The sequence below is a fragment of the Gopherus flavomarginatus genome, chromosome 2, assembly GCF_025201925.1.
Source record: "Gopherus flavomarginatus isolate rGopFla2 chromosome 2, rGopFla2.mat.asm, whole genome shotgun sequence".
Taxonomy (NCBI): domain Eukaryota; kingdom Metazoa; phylum Chordata; order Testudines; family Testudinidae; genus Gopherus; species Gopherus flavomarginatus.
The window spans coordinates 243,154,626-243,175,959 of NC_066618.1; the positions used below are offsets into that span (position 1 = coordinate 243,154,626).

General features: G+C 39.8%; 1 protein-coding gene across 11 annotated transcripts in view; it reads right to left on the reverse strand.

The window, feature by feature from the left end:
- The window catches only part of STAU2 (staufen double-stranded RNA binding protein 2), a 217,662-nt gene that overhangs the window by 173,852 nt on the left and 22,476 nt on the right, over positions 1–21,334 (reverse strand). For all 11 annotated transcript variants that reach the window (XR_007772627.1, XM_050940896.1, XM_050940895.1 and 8 more), the window contains one exon: positions 20,318–20,453. Coding sequence is in view for 10 of the 11 variants with exons in the window: in XM_050940896.1 (XP_050796853.1) it covers positions 20,318–20,453 (136 nt within the window). In the remaining variant the exon portion in view is untranslated. The remainder of the gene's footprint in view (positions 1–20,317; positions 20,454–21,334) is intronic.

Here is a 21,334-nt window from a genome sequence, read left to right on the forward strand (position 1 = left end):
TTCAAAAAAATCTGCACCCATATTCCTATGTTCACAGTGAACTGGAGGTTCAGAACTGAGGATCTGGCTGATATTTTTGGTGGGCACAATCTGCACTTACTATAAGGAAAAAGGCTGAAAATCTATATCCCTCTATGTCCCTTAAGTATGAATTGTGTTAAAAGCAAACCAAACAATTTTCTGAAAATTAGATAAGTATTTAATTGCTATATCAGAATGTAATGAATATATAAAAACTAGAGAATTCTTATTTAATTTATATCACACTTTTCCAATGAGGAAAAGCTAAGGAATAAACAAATGAGGCATTATTTAGTGTGGAATCACACAATACAAGGGTTGGAAGGGACCTCGAGAGGTCATCTAGTCCAACCCCTGCTCAAAGCAGGGCCAATCCCCAAACAGATTTTTCCCCCCGATGCCTAAATGGTCCCCTCAAGGATTGAACTCACAACCCTGGGTTTAGCAGGCCAATGCTCAACCACTGAGCTATCCCTAACACTCGTTGCAATCTTTCAAGTGATGTTGGTAACAAGTAGACAACAATATTATCATGCACATATAACAAATTGTGTGATACAGACACTGAATTGAAATGGAATTTTAATACTGAATATTGCCGTTCATCATTTCCTCTGATAGCAAAGATAAAACATTTACCTAGGCAATGAGTAAAGGCCAACTGGCTCATCAGAGCTATCCCCAGGACCAACAGAAAATCATGGACAGTAAGAGCTGAATACTTTAAAAACCACAGATTACGTTAATGGGTAATACAATGTTCATGTTCTGCCAGCTTCCATGCACTGGCTATTCACTGTTGAAATGCATATTAAGTCCAGAACCCCTGCCCTCCATCTCCCTCCAGAAGCTGATTCAGCACACTGAAACTGAATGCATGCCTAACTCAAAAACTGCACTTTTCAAAGCGGCAGTAATGGCTCCATGCCAGCCTGGATACTATTTAAAAAACACAGAAAAATAGAGCAAGTAGGAGGTGATGGAGGAGACGAAGAAGTAACGAGATGAAGTAAAAAGGAAGAGAACAAGGGAAAACAAAGAATTATGAAAGAGAGCTTCTGATGCACTGATGAAAGAGTGGCATGTAAGCAGAAAACTTCACAAACAAAACATAGGCATTCTCTATTTAAAAGTTACCTATCCTCCCACCTCACCCTCACACTCTCCTTGTCTAACCCTGGTTTTATTCTAATAGTTGATTGTGAATCTTCCTGTTTTATGTCCCAACACCACCTGTCACTTCTCAGTTTCCTTCAAACTTATTACATAATTTTCTCCTTACTTTCTCTTTTATGCTTGTCGCACTGCAAGCTTCAGCTGCTTTTTCTGAGAAGGCCCCACTAAAATTATAACCAAGGCAGGGGAACATGGACAATCACTCAATTACAAATAGTTAAAAGTTGTAAGTGTGTCCCCATAACAAGGCTAATACCATGGACCTTCTCAGGCAAGAATCTCCACTGCCACATCACAGATACTAAAGATAGCTGCTCTGTCTCTCTGCTATGTAGAGAAAAGACCCAATAGCTAGGGCAGGAGGCAACAGATCTTTACAGTCCCAACACCCAAAACGATTTAGGAAACACAGGGAAGGATACTTGTGCTGGAAGAAGGTGTATGTGTCCAGATGTGTTGAGAGGAAGCTAGAAGAGTGGCTGAGGTAATTTTGTGAAGTACAGAGGAGGATGCACTGTATGATGGAGGGTTATGGGCAGGAAGCATTTTGACTAGGAAGGGGAATTTAGCAGATTAAGGGTCAGATTCTCAACTGCATGCAGCTTGTTTGACACAGCCGAGGTGGGAGGCAAAAGTGGTTCTAAACTACCTTTCCATCACCCCAAATCCTGGTGCAGTCAGGGGCTAAATTAGCCCCTCTCTCAAATTTGAATAGCCACAGACCTGGTCGAATTTACACCATCTGGAACAATCTCTTAGGGACTATTCTGCAGATTCACTCTATGCATGCCTCCTTCTGTTCCTGACATGGCTTTCCCTGCCCCTTATGCTAGATGAAATAATCTTTAGCTACTTTTCTAATGTACAGCAAAGGAGACCTGGGTTTAACCATGCTACCGTACCACCCACAGTGGGTTACAATCAATGAGTGTGGGAGTACACCTCTACCCCGCTTTAACGCTGTCCTCAGAAGCCATAAAATCTTACTGCGTTATAGGTGAAACCACATTATACTGAACTTGCTTTGATCCGTTGGAGCGTGCAACCCCGCTTCCCCAGAGCACAGCTTTACCGTGTTATATCTAAATTCGTGTTATATCGGGTAGCGTTATATCGAGGTAGAGATGTACTAGAAGAAACTGGTAAGCAGTATGTTGAAGTGTGAGAACTGAACGGAATAAGGGGGCTAGAGAGGACAAAGTTGCAGTAGTAAAGGCAGGAGATGATCAGAACATAGATTAAAGTTTTAGGGAAAAGAACCAACAGAAATTAGCAATGGCAATATGAGGGAAAGACGAGAGAGAGAAGAACACAGCTGCCTGTCTGGTTCCTGCTCTGGTGTTTATTTGAGCATATTGCCTTAGTTTATTTTTGTTAATGTGCCTATAAATTAAAAATTATTTTTAAATAATCTTTGCATGAGATTTTAAAATGCAAGACTCCTCTTCCATTGAAAGAAATGCATTAATGTGAACAGGCATTGAAGTTACAAAATTCTGCCTCTAAAACCATCTTTACTAACAATTAATGTTTGTTTCTATGGATCTGAAAGGGAAAAATGAGAGTGAGTGAGAGAGAACTTGAATAATAAGTATTTCTGCAAGGGCACAGAATTCTTATATCCCTTTAGAAAAAATGGAAAAAACTGAGAAAAGAATCCTTTGACTCATCAAGGCATCCCACTGATTCAGTGGAATTGATGAAGATTCACTGTGTACTGATATATAGAATGTGGATGCAACCAAAAGATGCAGCCATTCTTAATTCTTTCGTGTCCCCAAACAAGGCATAAAAAACCCCTATAGCTGTCAATAAGTCAAATTCTTTAAAAACAATAAAACTACAAAGCACTATGCCACAAAAAGCAAATAATGCAGTTCATCATCATGCGAAACAGACAGAACTCCACAGTTCTTATTAAATCATAATAAGCTACACATTTATATTTTATCACAATGTGTCTGAATTGGCCAGTAGATGGAAGATTGTGTTCCATTTTCACATCTCCTACACAAGACAGAATGGTTTTCTGAAAGCACACTTTGAAGACTAATTTGCAAAGTGTCAAATCTAATCATAGGTCAAAGTCAATTAACTGCTTGAAATATTTAGTAATAAACAGCAAATGGTTATTTTCTAAATGGATGGCAACATTCTTGAGACATTCTCCTAGGAATTCCACAGGTACAAAATTGGCAAACTTCACGCATTAAACTATAAGAAAGTAAATAGAAAGAGTGATCACTAACATAGTGATTATGACAAAAAGCAAGAAGACAGGAAATCAGACACTCTTCATGAACGTTAAAAAAAAAAAAAAAAAAAGAGAAGCAGAAAAGGAGTTTTGCCATTTGCCTCAATGGGACCAGAAACAGGAGCCAAAATTAAACATTCAGTTTTTTCGTCTTTTTCTTTAATTGTATTAATGTCTTGTCACTGGATCTGATCATCAATAACTTTCTCAGACAAATCTTCCTTTGCCTTCAGTGGGAACCTTCCCAGTGTAAGGACTTCGGAAATGGTACCGTACTGTATTAAAAGTGTACAGAAACAATGGAAGCAGAGCGCTGTAAAGTATGGAAAAAAGTTTCCTTCACTTGTAAACTGATGCTCTGCAAAAGACTCCCACTATTTGGAATAAAGGGTTGCTCCTCCATGGCTGCTGATTTAGGCTGCTCATCCAGTAAGGACCCAGCCTCACTGCAGCAGTACCTGCCTTCCTCCACTAATTACTGTATTTCCATTACTTTACAATTTCTGAACTATAATCAGATGTATCAAAACCATATTACACAGGGGGTCTCTCTAGTTAGGGTAAGTCCTTTGCAGAACATCTTTCTGCCAAGGTTTGCCACACCCACCTGAGGAAGTAGCAGGCTCCTCTTTTCATCAATAACTAAAGAAATCACAGACCCCAAGGGTGCGAGTGAATTAATAAAGCCATGCATCATGGTTGAAGATCATAGAATCATAGAGTTAGAAGGGACTGCAAGGGTCATCTAGTCTAACCCCTAGCCAAGATGCAGGATTTGTTGTGTATAAATTGTCCAAGATAAATGACTATCCAGCCTCCTTTTTAAAACCTCCAGTGAAGGAGCTTTCAAGACCTCCCTAGGCAGTCTGTTCCATTGTCCTTACTGTTAGGAAGTTTTTCCTGAGATTTAAAGATGACTGAATTCACATTACAGCATCCAAATGAAGCACATATAGCCACCTGGCGAAGCCTGGTGAATATTAGGAGAGTCTGCCACATATCAACCTGCGAAAATTTCTACATTGGCAGACTCTCTCTCAGCCCAAGAAGTTGCCCTACCTTCAAGAGAATAAGCCTTAATTCCCCATAGGACAAGGAAGGCCCTTTGTTTTGTAGGCTTCTCCAGTACAAGAGCAGATACTGTATCCTGTTCTGGTCACATTATCTCAAAAAAGATAATCACAGAAACAGAAAAGTAATGAAAATTATCAGTGCATGGGAAGTCTTCCATATGAAGAGAGGATATTGGACCAGGTTAACTACTGGTCTGATCCAGTATGGCAGTTCCTAACTCAGCATTGCACATAGAATTGAAATATCCAGCCCCAAGCATCTAATTTCTTTTTATACTTAGCTGAAAATTGAAATTCAGGAACAATTCTGAATCTTGGTCTATGGGTAGGTCACAGTTACATGAAAGTGGATCAATGATCATTCATTTCCTCCAAAATCAAACAACAAAACCAATTATTCAGCATTAAAACACAGAAGAGAATGAGTTGCTTCCTTCTGGGTTTCTTCTCTACTGGTTTGCCAAATTCTCAAAAGCAAGACCCCACCCAAGATGAATAAAATCCATTGTGCTCCTTTTTATACTCCAGTATGAAGCTGTTTGGCAGAGCTGTCCTCACAAGATTTTCTATTATTTTTATTAAGTTTTATTTAATTCATAGATGCAGAATTAAAATGTTACGAGGCTATGAGATACCTTCATTCTAAATAAAGGAAAACAAATTGTAAGTGCATTACAAAGAAAATCCACTTTAGAATCTTAAACTTCTGCCAAAGAACTTGTGCTTAAAAAGAAACTGCATGTCCATTTCTTACATAGCCAGCTTAACAACGATGGATGTGAATGCAATTTTGCAAAGTCAAGTACGCCAATAATAAATTAGCATTTATCAGCTTGACTTAAGCATTACATTTACTTCTGAAATGTGTTCAGTTAGAGTGATGGCTTGCACAGCGTTAATTCTGCAAATCTCGCTGATTCCAGCTGTTAGATACAATTTAGGTACTGCATCTGCAGCCCTATTTCCTTACAGCCAGTCTTTATTTCTGAATTTATTATTTAATTTGTTTTTAGAGATTGACTGAATTCTGAAAATTGCACGCAGGTATGTAAAAGTACAAAATCACTCAGCAATCTGCAAGAGGCAAAAATAGGGCAATAAAAAGATATGAAGTGTTATGTTCATCAAAATGCTTCTATGTCTGAATGAGTGAGGTCTGCCATTCCTGGCACATTATTTATGTACCTTTAAAAGAAAGAAATCTGTTCAGTATGGCTTGAGATAGAAAAAGTGAAGTGAAAAACAACAGTCAAAGTCAAGAAGAGAGTAGGCCACAGAGCAAAATATTATTAGCATTTGGAGCAGCATTTTTATCCATCAACTGAAGAACTAGGAAACAATGAAAACGGTCCCCAATTGCAACTCATTCTTGAGTACGAAATAGCACAGGCAACGTCAACAACATAACAAGAATATTCCCTACAGAAGATGAGGGCATTAGAAAAAGTCAAGTCTACAGTGCTGAAAGGCTGAAGGGGAAGGTAAATATAATAAAAAGAAAATGCTCCCGTCTATGACACAAAAGTGGAATAAAAGGAAAAATGATAATGAAACTGTGATGTACACTGTATATTTAAAAGCTAAAGCAGACATTTAGAACACAAACATCTCAGGCTCTTATCTACTTCAGCTCATATAATTTCCCATGAACTGTATTACTCACTAATCTTTACAAGTATGCAGACTGGGTTACTGAGAATGTCTTCCAAATACTCATTACAGTAAAATAATATAAACAATGTTGCATATCTCACTGCAGTATCATTTTCTTCCTACATAAGAAATTCACATTGAAAAACCGTGGTACTTGCCAACATGGTGATTAAGTAAATTAAAGGATGAAGTGCCTCACTCATTTAATTTAATTATGTTTATTCTGTTAATGTTACATGTAGAAATTAGCTCAATCGTACAACTTAACAGAAAATTATTTACATTATAACTGAAGTAGATAAAGTAAAAAGAGGAAAGTTTAATACAAGTTTTTCCTGCTCATCAGCCCAATGTAAGTTTACATAACTAAAATACACTGGGGTAAATTCTGTTCCCACTTACAGGAATGCAAGCCTACTGATTTCAAGTTGCATTAATGTGAATGAGAGAAGAGTTTGGCACATCATCTACTTGGTAGCCTAAGAACTGTAACTTGCACTGCATTGTACCCCCACAACCAATACAATCCAACATCAGTTCTTGTCCTGAATATCTTACTGATTATATCATGAAGAGAGGTTCATAACTCTGAGATACAGCCAGTCCTGTCCATGGGAAGTAAAGAGTATCTCATGCTGTCCAGCACTGATTCCACCACCATGTTAAAAAGTGGTACTGATAGGCTCCAAAGGAAGACTCCACTCCCACTTAAAAGAAATTAGTTGCCATTGTTGCACACCTGAAAGGGCACAGAGGAAGGAAAGCTGGAAGGATAATAGTAGAGTCCCTCGGTGCTCTGATTCTTTTCTATACAGAAATTTAGAAATAGGTGATAATTCCTATGGCTTTTCATATACAGTAGATAAAAAAATTCTAATTTCTACTTCAATCCTTACAATTTTCCAATTCTAGTAGGCATAGGTCTGGAAGAAAAATATGAAATTGTTGCTGTTAACATTTGCAGATGACACACACACACATTACTGAAGTGGCAAATGAGAAGAATAGGCCACCTATACAGAGCAATCTGGATCATTTGATAAACTGGGCACAATGCAACAATGTGATTTAGTACAGCCATATGCAAGGTCATACATCTGGGAACAAAGAATGCAGGGCATAATTCTAGGATAATCGGGGACTATATCCTGGAAAGTATGGTGGAGAACAACAACAAAGTTTAACAATAGCTCCCAGTGTCATATTGTGTCTAAAAGGGCTAATATGATCCTTGGTTGAAGAAACAGGGGACTACTGAGTAGGTGTAGAGATGTATCTTTAATAACATTGCTAATCTTGAATTAATACAAGAATTTTTAATGAATCTGTAAACTCAAGGGTTGTACCGTATGAATCGAGAAGTGCTAACGTAGTTCCTTTCTTTAAGAAAGGGGAAAAAAGTGATCCAGACAACTACAGGCCTGTTAGTTTGACAAGGTTTTGGAAAAAAATTTGAAGAAGAAAGTAGTTAAGGACATTGAGGTCAACGGTAATTGGGACAAATCACAACATGGTTTTATGAAAGGTAGATTGTGCCAAACCAACCTGATCTCCTTCTCTGAGAAGGTAACAGATTTTTTAGACAAGCGAAACGCAGTGGATGTAAATTTACCCCGATTTCAGTACGGCATTTGATACAGTTCCATATGGGAATTATTAGCTAAATTAGAAAAGATGGGGATCAATATGAAAATTGAAAGGTGGATAAGAAACTGGTTAAAGGGGAGACTACAACAAGTTGTACCGAAAGGTGAACTGTCAGGCTGGAGAGAGGTTACTAGTGGAGTTCCTCAGGGATCAGTTTTGGGACCAATCTTATTTAATCTTTTTATTACTGACCTTGGCACAAAAGTGGGAGTGTGCTAATAAAGTCTGTGGATGACACAAAGCTGGGAGGTACTACCAATACAGAGAAGGACCGGGATATCATATAGGAAGATCTGGATTACCTCGTAAACTGGAGTAACAGTAATAGGATGAAATTTAATAGTGAAAAGTGCAAGGTCAGGCATTTAGGGATTAATAACAAGAATTATTGTTATAAACTGGGGATGCATCAGTTGGAAGTAACAGAGGAGAAGGACCTCGGCGTATTAGTTGATCACAGGATGACTATGAGCTGCCAATGTGATATAGGTATGAAAAAAGCTGATGCGGTCTTGGGATGCATCAGGGGAGGTATTTCCAGTAGAGATAAGGAGGTGTTAATACAAGGCACTGGGGAGACCTCATCTAGAATACTGTGTGCAGTTCTGGTCTCCCATGTTAAGAAGGATGAATTCAAACTGGAACAGGTGCAGAGAAGGGCTACTAGGATGATCTGAGGAATGGAAAACCTGTCTTATAAAAGGAGACTCAAAGAGCGTGGCTTGTTTAGCCTAACCAAAAGAAGGCTGAGGGGAGATATGATTGCTCTCTACAAATATATCAGGGGAATAAATACCAGGGAGGGAGAGGAATTATTTAAGCTCAGTACCAATGTGGACACAAGAACAAATGGATATAAACTGGCCATCAGGAAGTTTAGACTTGAAATTAAACAAAGGTTTCAAACCATCAGAGGAGTGAAGTTCTGGAACAGCCTTCCAAGGGGATTAGTGGGGGCAAAAGACGTATCTGGCTTCAAGACTAAGCTTGATAAGCTTATGGAGGGGATGGTATAATGAGATTGGTCTTTGACTATTAGCGGTAAATATGCCCAATGGCTTGTGATGGGATGTTAGATGGGGTGGGATCCGAGTTACTACAGAGAATTCTTTCCTGGGTGTCTGGCTGGGAAGTCTTGCCCACATGCTCAGGGTTTAGCTGATCGCCGTATTTGGGGTCAGGAAGAAATTTTCCTCCAGGGCAGATTGGCAGAGGCCCTGGGGGAGTTTCGCCTTCCTCTTTAGCGTGGGGCATGGGTCACTTGATGGAAGATTCTCTGCACCTTGAAGTCTTTAAACCATGATTTGAGGACTTCAAAGGCTCAGACACAGGATTGATACAGGAGTGGGTGGGTGAGATTCTGTAGCCTGCATTGTGCAGGAGGTCAGACTAGATGATCATAATGGTCCCTTCTGACCTTAAAGTCTATGATTCTACGATTTAATGTTGACCTACTGGAATCCACCCCATTCAGCAACTCTCTCCCTTCTGTTTCACCTATATTGTAGCCAGGCCAGATCTATGCTCTCCTGCATTAGTTATTATTTATTTTTTTTATTTTTTAAAAGAAACATGGGATTTGACATAGCAAAGAGACTCAACCAGGATTCAGAGAGGTCACTGTCTAGAGTTTAACCTGCTCTTTGGCCACAAAGGCCTGGAAGTCCACAAGATGAAGGGCTGCAACTGCAGTTTTGTAGGCTATTTGATCCAAATGAATCTCAATGCCACAGCTCAGAGCCATGTCTTTCAGCCAGTCTTTGCTCTTGCAATAGCTACCTCCAACTGTCATTTTGGGGGTTGGAAGTGTAGCTGGGAGCATTCTCGGGGAGGAAATACTTTTTCTCAACTGCCTTCAAGAGGGGAGCAGAGGTCTCAGGTATCTTTCCTACTACCTTGAGCAAATGGTCCAAAATAAGGCAGAAGGACATCACAGTCTACTAAATGGGATTTCCTGGCCTGTGTACCTCTCAGTTGTGAGCCTTGAAGATAACTGAACTGGCACTAATTCAAAGTCCGCCACCTTAACCTGATTCTTAAGAAACTGAGGAAAAATCAAATCCCTGCATGCACAGTTACTCTCCTCTTCAATACAGATATATTTAGCATGATCAGAAGAGTCCTATGGTTCATCTGAGTCCAAGTGGCAGCTTCTTCCTCCCTGATCATGACCCTGCTCCTACATAGGGAACTGATCCTGATGAGTCTACACAGAAGCCTGGAGTACTGACAGTGCTGTGAAAGGTACTGATACTGGCTGCACAGAAACCTTTCATGCAGGAGGGCAGGGAGCTACCTGAGGCTGTAAAATCTTTCCCTGGGAAACTCTGAAGGGTATTATGGAGGAAGATGTTCAAACCTGGCCCCCTCCTAACGCAGGCCTAATTTACATCCCATCCACTCCCCTTACCTGGACCCTGACTCCAAGAGAGCTCTGTACAGGATTCTGGGAAGGAGAAGGGACAACGCTGACGGTGCAGTTAGCCATACCCCTTCTTTCACACACATTGTTCAACCCCAAGTAACTTGACTTTTAGAAAGTGGCTTATGTGCACAAGCAGTAACTACAATATAATTGGAGCTAGTAGTGATTTCTATATTTAGGCTGCATAACACCTCCTATTAAAGATCCTTACAACCTTTCTGTTGGAAGCTCTAACACTTCTACTCTTTGTAGCAGACTTTTGAAATTCAGCAAAGGCAAAGCCCTGGATTTAGAGACATGCTTTTTGCTTTTCCCATGAAATGCCATTCAGATTTTGCTGAGTTAAACGCTGCCTCTCTCTTGCTTACATCCCTCTGGAAAATTTTGGCAGCCTGCTGACATAAGAACTCAACTTTAATGTTCTAAAGCTGGGCCCATGTAACTACCAGAGCAGCAGCAGCTCTAGCAGTAACAGCACTGCACTGGGAATGCCTGGATACCACCAGAGCAGATGCAGCAACAAGGGAGATAGCTGGACAAGGTTTCCCCCATAACGCCCAACTGGCACAAGGATTCAGTGTCCCATTCCCCCTAACTTGTTTTGGGGGCACCACATGGCACAGGAACCCCTCACTTCCCTGTGTGTAGTAGGGGAGAGAGATTGACAACCTTCCAGATACAGTACATGGCACCAGCAGTCCATCCCAATCCCAAGATAGCAGCCTTCTCATGCTGTCAGCTAACATAGACAGTCCTGTAGTAGAAGTCTGTGCTACAGTGCCGAAGGTTCAGAGTTCAAACCCTGATGATGATGCCTGCTGGAGGGGTTGCACATAACAGAATTTGTTTTTACCCTTTTCATTAAAAAAATAGGAAATACATACATTAAAAGAACATTATTTAGGTTGCAAATTCAAACACTGGAAAGTCCATGGAACCTTAATTTGGCATTCTTAGCACATGCATTATAAAACAAGTACTTTAGAAATTTTTACACTAAGTGACTTAAGAACCTAAGTCCCATTGAAGTCACTGAGGGTATGTCTACAAAATTAAAAAAATAACCACAGCAATGAGTGACAGAGCCCAGATCAACTGAATCAGACTCGTGGGGCTTGGGCTACTGAGCTAAAAATAGTAGTGTAGACGTTCCCGAAGCAGGCTCGGACCCAGACTCTAAGCCCCTCCCCCTTGCTGAGTTTCAGAGGTCGGGCTCCAGCCGAAGCGGGAAAGTCTATACTGATGGTTTTAGCCCCGTACTGGAAGCCTGAGTCAGTTGGCCCAGGCTCTGAGACTCACTGCAGTGGATTTTTTTTTTTTCTGTTGTGTAGATATACCCTTAGGCACCTCGGTTGCTAAGTACCTATGTCATTTTTAAAAATGGGACCTACACACTTTTGAAAATTTTATCCACAGTCATTAATTACATGATCACATACTACTTTTCCATACAACCACAGCCTCATTCAACAAACACAGAGGATACACCAGGGGACAGAATCACGGCTGTACAGGCAATCATAAATCTGTCATTTCTTAACTTTCAGGTACGGGACTTTTCAACTTCAATAACATCCTTTTAAATTTTTAAAATGTAATAATACAAATATACGTAATTCTTGATGCTTCATAGATTAAATGTACAGTATAAATACTACAGAAAATCACACTGAAAGATAGCAATAGCACTGATTAATCATGATTCCATTCATACTGTATCAGGTCAAGCAATACAGATGCTCACTGACTTACGCAAGCGTTCCGTTCCGGAATGTCTTGCGTAAGTCGAATTTTGCGTAAGTCAGGGACATATACCCGATAATTACGCGCAAAAAAAAACTTAGGGAACTTTTCCCTGTAAGTGCGTGTTTGCGTAAGTCGGGGAGTGTCTGTACACATCAACACAGCACAGCCTAATACTGTTTTCTGAGCACTGTGATACTTTGTTATAATGGGATGAGCTGAGTGTAGAAAGATGGCTTTCACAATGAATTTTGTGGCTTTTGTTGTTTAAGTCCTTCCACAGCGGGAGCTGGGTTTTCAGACCCTAACTACCTTTCAAAGTATTTTTTTTAGGATTTAATAAACTATAGAAATTAACTGTTGCCCATCAAAAATTTTATTACAGAAGTACATAAAGTACTGCCTTTTTCTGACAGACTTAGGCAAATGTTTTCTACAGCTGCCTGTCCTAATCACCATTGTCTAAAGTGATAGCTACTGGCAATAGCAAAGCTCATCACCTGCAGTCTCCCTTGTCGCTGTACTCTACGGACAACAATCTTAGGGCAAACAGATGTTTCTGCTGTTTTAAACCACAGGAAATGGACTGACTTTCTCTCTATTCCTTTCCTAGAAACAAATACTAGCAAAGAAAAACACTGGCACAGCTGTACTCAACACTTTCCTTATAACAATGTATCTGTGTGGGAAGCATGTAATGACTGCAAATATGGAAACAAATAGGCCAAAGGAATAAAATGTAGTATGCAGAAGAACAACAAAAAATAATTCACTAAAAATCAGAACGTGATTGGGTTTTATATTAAACTGTTGCATTATAGGAGACCAGATTACTCAGGGGAATAGCAATGCAATATACAAAAGCCTTCACTACTAGATCACTAGTAAGAATCCTGTCTCGTTTGGTAATGTCCAAATGCCTATGTGAAATGAGTTGGGGATTGCAATCCAATTTCAAGTGAACAAATGTCCACATCACCAAAAATCTCCACAACTGGCATCAATGTCAGATGTCAGGGATTTGAATGGAGCATAATGACTAGGTTGGAATAGACATAGTGACTAAATTACAGTCTTATTTTTTTAAGGAGGTTTTTCCAGGTCAGGGTTGAGGCACAGAAGTGAAAACTCATAGTACTGCTGCCTGTGCTGTACTTTTTCTGTGAATAAACAAAAAACTTTAGTTTCCATTGCTGTTAAGCTGGCACCTTCCACAACATCAGATTCACATTAAAGAGGAAACATGTTATTAAAGTTACTGCATTACAATCTCATTCATTAATAGGGAAAAAAAAAGTTGAAGAAACCATTACGAGAGAAAACATTGTAGAAAACCCAACTGCTGTATAGGATGATTATGAAATTATACAATAAGTAATAAAAGCTTATACTGAAGCAAAAAAGACTTTTGGATCGTGCTTCTGCAGTGAAATCCATACACAGATAATAGATATATTCATACTGCCCTCTCGTGGTCTAAAAGTAATATTTCTAGCTGCATTACTGAATTGTTAATCTGAACCACCTATCTCCTAACTCTCCATGGTTAAGGTCACTATGCCCTCCCTTGACTTTTAGCCCTCTCAAATCCACTTGTCCTCTTGTATAGGATGCAGCCAGTACCACTTTGTGGTCTGGCTTGCACTGATACTAGGAGACCAGTTTAATTCTCCTCTCTCCAGGAGAGTCAATGGCATCACCTTCACAACACATCCAGTTTCTCTTGGCCCATTCAAAGGGTACATACACCCTGTGGTCATTCTAAATCCTTGGCAACTCCATAATTAAAGGTGTATTATCTATTACAATCCAACTCCTAGTAGTTACTCCCACATAGCTTTCTCAGGCCTGGTCTACACTGAAGGAGGAGAGGAGGGGAATCAAGCTAAATTATGCAACTTCAGCTATGCGAATAACATAGCTGAAGTTGACACACTTAGACCTACTTACTGTGGTATCTTCACTGCAGTGAGTTGACTGCTGACGCTCCCCTGTCGACTCCGCCTGTGCCTCTTGAGCCGGTGGAATACAAGAGTCGACGGGAGAGCACTTGGGGGTCGATTTATCACGTGTAGACTAGATGCAATAAATTGACCCCCACTGGATCGATCGCTGCCCACCGATCCGGTGGGTAGTGTAGACATACCCTTAGTTCCTATTAAAATGTCATTGTCTAAAGGATTAAAGTGTCCAGAAAGCATTTTTCAGCATGTTAATAATAAGTAAACAAAAAGGCCTACATAATTACTCAGTAATATCAATGGCATCATTATCATTAACTACTGTCTCTTCCACAGAATTCATGACACTAACAGGGCCAACATGACACATCAGTGAACACATATGGTCACAAAAAAATTGCATTTGCTTATACGTGTGTACTGTGGGTGAGACTCATCCTTCTGTGCATACAGCCTAAATAACAGGAATTTAGTAGCGGAACTAAGCTAGGGTTAATTAACGGGATGCCCATCCCATGCACTGGCTGTGCAGGAGACTCTCCATGACAGCTACTCCTGGTGTAGGTTGGAATAGTTACCACTTTCCTCTTGCACTCACACAGGACTGAACTATTTGTAGATCCAGTGACCCTCACTTCTGTTCCATTCTGCACTGGCCTATTGTCATGGTTGCCGAGCTAGGTGTACCTCTATCCCCCCTGTGGCCTCTCTCAGTGCATCTCCTAGGTCTTGGGCCTCATGCATTTATTTGTCCTGCAGCAGTCTCCCCCACTCTTAGACTGGGTGCTGGCTACAGCATCCATCCCTTTTTAATCTTCACGTTTGACTGTGTTCAAGCACCTGCAGTTCTTCCATTCAGGAGTTTGTGACTGGTGTATATCATGATGAGGCAGCCTTCTCAAAACAAAAGTATTGTTAATTTAGCAGTAGTAACAAAATATTAAAGAAAAAGAATTTTAAAATAAGAAACATATATCCATCTTACCTAAAGCCATACCTTACTATGATGTGACTTAAGCAAGCCTAGCTTTGTCCAGACATCCCAGGAGAGTGCCCACATTTCAGTCTAATGCCCCTCCCTGTCTTGAGAGAAAGTCCCTTATTAATTCTTCCAGAGTTCCTTTGTTTAGTATTCATAGGCTTTTTCTTGTCCTGGTCCAAACCAATTTTGGAGGTTGGCTGGAGAGGAGGCAAAATCATGCAAATAGTCCTCCCATTATCTCTTAACAACTCGTAAGTGTTTGCTGACAGGTGGCTTATCTTGTGCCATTCTTTTCCTTCCTGCCTGTTTTTTCCAGATAGTCTCCTGTGAGTTGAATCAGTATCGTCATGCACAAAACAATGACTAGGACAACATACAGTATTCATGAATTATTACGGAGCTGCTCCTAATCAGGGTTCAATTTGAGTCCCCTTCACGGCATGCAGCAGCCCTCCCCACAGCCACATCAATTCTCCTGAAGGGTTAAAGCGGTACTCATGTAACACACAAAGCCTAGTGAAGGCCCTCTTAAATGAGTGGATTTCACCCAGTGTGTGCTAACTGGGTAACTAAGTGACACAGCATACTCCTTTGTGGGCTTTCTGTGGATACAGTGGGTCTGGGTAGATTTATATACTTTCCTGAAATGCAACCACATTTGAAAACATGCCTTGTAGCATTTCATCACTCTATACTTCTGTCTTGATTTTCCTCTACTTACATTTATACAATTTCCACAGAATAAATGAAGCTGATTGAATGTTAAGGTTGCACTGCTAAACATTCAAAAGTTTGACGATGCCAAAATTAAGCATACATTAGGATACAGTCTTTAACTGCAGGATCATGTGAGATACACCCTTTTAATATTTTTTCATTCTTACACTATAACATTTTAATGTTACAGCAGATTTAATTTATTTTACACAATACAATCTTTTCTAATTAAATCTACTAGCAAGTGAGGGAGGCAGGATTGTGCTTCCACCCTGCTGCTTTAGAGATGGCATTGCAAGTGGCATTCTCCAGGAGCAGTCCATAAGTTCAGGGAATCAGGGGAGTGTGGTGCTGGTGGAGGGAGACAGATGGACAAGGAGGAAGGCTCCCCGCACCCTTCCCCATCTACTGTACCTATACAGAGGCAGTAACAATATGCCCCTTAGTCTGTAGTACGTGATGTAAATACAGGAGGAAGTAGTCCCAAGGGAAGTAGACGAAAATGCAAAGTGTAGGCAAATATGTCAAAGGTGCATGTCAAATGAAATTTATCCCATGGATATCACCACCTCGTGTGACATACACTCATAAGGCAGTCCCATCACATGGAATTCTTCATAACTGAACTAGTGCTGCTTTAATTATTTTCATTTTTATCCTTGTATCCGCTCATTGTTTTGCTTTTTCTTTGTTTCTATACTTCACAAGTGTTTTTAATTTCCAAAGGTTTCTTTTAAGGCTTTCAAACTCCCTGTTTTGTGGTGAGACAGTTTTAAGGAATTTTATGTTATAAGCAAATCATTTAGGGATTCTTCCAAAGGAAGAGGGGAGGGGTGTACTCTGTGATCCCTTTAACAAGGGATTGCAGTATTACAACATCAAAAGCGGGTGTTCAGTTTCCAGTGGCTTTTATTTCTTGACTAAAAGCATGTGGTTAGGATGCATTTGTAAGATATCACATCTCTTTTGTCATTTTACAGACTCCCTGTCATTGAAAATACTGGAACACAATTAAACTTCAAGGAGGATTCTTTTCAACTCTAACTGAAGACAACACATTATAATATTAAAAGGTAATCAAACGGAGACATACTCATGGGGGAACCTGGACAGCTTATGTAGCTGAAAAGCAGTCAGATCTTGTTTTATTTTTCACACCTTTCATTTGATTGAACAATTATGTTTTTGATTTATTTTTTTTAATTCTGTAAATGAACGGAGTGTTCATAAAAGTGAAGGATTAATAGCACTGGCAGGAGAGAGACATGGCATGACTAGGTGTATAGAAGTTTCGTCATACAGCTCTGCCAATGTTCCTCAGTCCTGACCCGCTATTCCAGCCCTTGGTCTTTTCTGTACAGTTTGCCAGTTCTGCTGAATTGTAACAAATATGGGGGGAGAAATTTGCAATGTTGACAAATGTAACCTAGGATAAGACCCAAATCTTCAAATTCATTCACACTTTTATCTCACGCAGAGTGCTCACAAGCACACTGCATTGAGGTGCTCATAAACATTCACTTACATATAGCCACATTCTCTTTATACACATAATTAACATTTCTTGCAAGACATAAAAAGAAGCATGCTAATTTTTTGGCCATGAGCAACCTTTGTCAATGTAGCTCACAAAACAGCAATTGCACCTTCAAGTATTTTTAATGTACAAAGGTGACAAGTGTTTGAGCAGATTCATGTCTGCTAACAATGTGAGTGAAATAGAGTAATCTTAATTCTGTTGCCTACAGAGCATTTTCTTAAATGTAAGCTGTAACTTCATGCTGCAAAATCCCCAAGAACTTTGTGAGAGTTACATTTGTTTGTGAGAAAGAAAATTAATTTGGGGAACAAACAACTTATTCCTGAAAGCATAAGCACTTATTTTCCTTCAATTAAAGTTTGTAAAGCTCTCTGGAATCCATTCAGATAAAAGGAGCTATAGAAATGCAAGGTTATCATCACTGTTTGTTTTGTATACAACATATATTGCTTCCTCCTTGTTCTGGTGTGTGGGTGTAGTAATTTGCAGCTGACCCATAGCAAATTATTAACCATCTCTCCCCTGTGCTGGTGCAGTTACTCTGCCCAGTAAGCAGAGGGAGAGGTGGAGCAAAGGCTCCACCTAATTCCCATCTCTCCCTGACCATCAGCCCTGGGGAAGAAGTAAGCAACCAAGTATCAGAGGGTAGCCGTGTTAGTCTGGATCTGTAAAAGCAGCAAAGAATCCTGTGGCACCTTATAGACTAACAGACGTTTTGGAGCATGAGCTTTCGTGGGTGAATACCAACTTCCTCAGATGCATCTGAGGAAGTGGGTATTCACCCACGAAAGCTCATGCTCCAAAACGTCTGTTAGTCTATAAGGTGCCACAGGATTCTTTGCTGCTTAAGCAACCAAGTAGCCCTAGTTATTCCTACACACCTGGAACATCCAAGGTCCAGGTAGCCCACGTATGGAGGGTTCTTACACCGTACAGGCACGCAGTCTTACTTAATCTAGCCCAAAGAAAACTGTGATTAAACAGTGGTTTACCCCTTCACAGCCCATCTTGTCTTCTTATGTGTAACAGTCAAATTCTGTGGTCAAATTTCCACTGAAGTCACTAGGAGTTTTGCTTAAGTAAGGACTGCAGGATTGTCAGAGGCTGAAGCTTTATTACTGATTTGCTTATAACAGTCAATTTTACAGAAATAGCACGTCATCACAAATCCAGAATTATGATTTCACAGCAGGTGCCAAAAGAAGGAACGTGGGGCTCCAAGGGGAGAAGTCCTAAGACAAACAGGGCTGGTGCAAGGAAGTTTTGCACCCTAGGTGAAACTTCCACCTTGTGCCCACTCCCAGCCCTGTGGCAGCCCCCTGACCCCCCCCCCCACCCTGAGGCGCCCCCCCCCCCCCCCGGCAGCTCCCCATCCCCGCCCTGAGACATTCCGCGGCAGCTCCCCAGACACCCGGGAGCCATGTGGCACCTCCCCACCCCAGCTCACCTCTGCTCCGCGTCCTCCCCAGGCACTCCGCCCCTGCTCTAATTTTCCTCCCTGGCTTGTGGTGCCAAACAGCTGATTGGCGCTGCAAGCCTGGGAGGTGGGAGAAGTGGAGCAGCAACCGCACGCTTGGGGAGGAACCGCTGTAAAAAAAAAAAAAAAATTGGAGGCACCACTTTTTGGTGAAGTAGTAGTAAGTAGAGAAATAAAACTACTTTATGCAACATTTTTTATAAAGTAATAACAGTAAAATTTGTTATGGGCTGTGCATGAGTGGTCTTCAGTACACTACACCAGAAGGAAATACTTTACAATTCCACATTCTAGATTTTTTTCCCCCTACATTAAACTTTTTTCCTAGTCTAAATAATTTTTGTCAGCCAAGTAATTTCTATTGATATATCTAGTAATTATAGGAGTCCTAAAATACCAAGCAAAACTATTAATAAAAAAGTTAATTTCAGCCAACACAGCCATTTAGTATAAGCAGGCCATGCTACAATACAGTGTATCCAAGCAGTGATTGAGAGAGTGACAGAGCCAACACACTCAACCAAGTACTTTGTATCATTGTAGAGAGAATTCCTTTGGACAAGTCGGGGGCGTTAACCAAATCTTCAACCCTTTTTATTCATAACAAGAGTTGGTATGATTCAATTATTTTGAAGTAAAGAAGATAAAAGAGGAAGAGGGACTCTGCATCTGAGGTCCAGCCCAACCCCAGAAAAAATCTAAGTTTAGCTTTAATCACTAACTCTTTAAGTCTCTCAGGTGACCACATTACATTCAAGCCACATTTAATTCAGGATAAAATAGTATAGTTTGCAAACATGTTACACCTGCTATGCAGCAGATCAGAACAAGGACCAGTCATGAAAATACTTAGAAAAGCTACAATACTTCTGAGTAAACTATAAGGCTTCGTCAGACAAGGAACTATTAGGATGCTCACTTGACAAAGCTGCCACCCATTTAACTTTTACAAGTCTCTTAAGAGTGGACAGAATAGCTCAAAATGGAAAACTATTATTCTGAAATAATGGCTGCTTAGAGGTCCCTCCTATCATTAGCAGCAATTACTCCATACAAGGGGAGATTAGGTTGGAGGTTTTTAAAATGTGGAATAACATTTTTATTAATAAATCAAAAGTTATCAGGTAGCAGCAACATTTGTGAACTGAAGAACTGAATTACTTGTGTTTGAAGAAAGCTGTAAACATCTATTGGAGACGGGAGGACAGCTCCACAGCATGTAAATTTTCTAGATGAAGCCCTCCCAAACTTACCCTCCTCCAAGAGAAAAGAAAGTTTGTAACATTCAAAGCAATCCTGAAACAGCTAAAATATCAGCAATGAAAAGCAATACCTTTATGGAGAGTTAACAATCTGACTCATGTCTCTCTTGTACAGACTGAGTTCTAATTCCAATCTACATTTAATAATAATCAAAACAAATTTTACACATGCCTTCATCCTTAGGCACTCTGATATCCTTAGGCATCTGTCACTTTAAACATGTATTGCTCACCAATTTATGAGCGTTTCTAAGCTGCACTGCACAACCACTCCTTGGTAAGAATTTTATTTTATTTTACATTGCAGTAGTCTATAAAGTTTAAAGAAATTTAGCATTTGTTTAAGCAATGGAGAAGGAATAGCGAATAACAGAAAACATACAAACCTCTGATTGTACATGCCCCGGAAGTTGTAATTTGCTCTATAGTTTGGGATTGGCTTTGGATCCAGTGGCCTGTAGATGGCAGGCTCTCCCCTTTTCATAGCCAGACCATTCAGCTCCACTGTTGGAGTTATACTGCCTGTAAAAAATAAGACTACATGTAAGACTCTTCAACAGTAAAGCATGTTAAAACCATACATTTATTTTGGGGGAGGAGGGGGGAGGTGGTTTGCAGGGGGAAGAAAGGCTGTAAAACAGATGTTGATTTTCCTACTAAACTAAAAAAGCAGTGACTAAACAGTTGCATCAAATTCCAGTATAAAATGGGGATACAGATCCAATTTTAATCACCTAACGTAAACAAGCACTTAAATTGACATCTTCATGTATTCTCTTGGAATTTGGGCAGACAACTCTGTCCAAATGAGATTACTATGATTAGACTGGTTAGTCAGCTTTGAATAATCTCAAGAATGCCTTTAAAATACTATCAACTTTTTGAAATTAGTACCGGTAAAAGAATCACGTCTCTTTCCACTGGATGCCATTAAATAAAATGATAAAAACCAAAAATCTCTTATACAAAAAGTTTACAGCTATTGAAACAAGATAGCAGTAGCATAGATTACTGTAGTCATTTAATAACAATTTGATAGAAGTCAGAACTAAATGATTTAGTTTCAAGAGATGAGAGGTTAAACCTATGACTAAAATTAAAATTAAAAACTTAAAATTTAATAACTTATGAACTGGAGACTAAATGTATTAAAATTTAGTGCTACTACAGCCACCTTCTGGCCAAAGAGTGCAAAATAGTAAACAAACAACTACCTTTGTGCATATAATTATTTTCCAAATGTCAAATATGAAGCTGCAATAATCATAAAATGCCTTATTTAAAAAGCAAAACCATTAGAAGAGTTAAATCATTTAATATAACTGCCTTGTTATTTACTTCAGGAGAAATCTAACTGGCAAATTATAAACCAAAGTGTGTCTCACGTCTAATGCGAGAAGAAA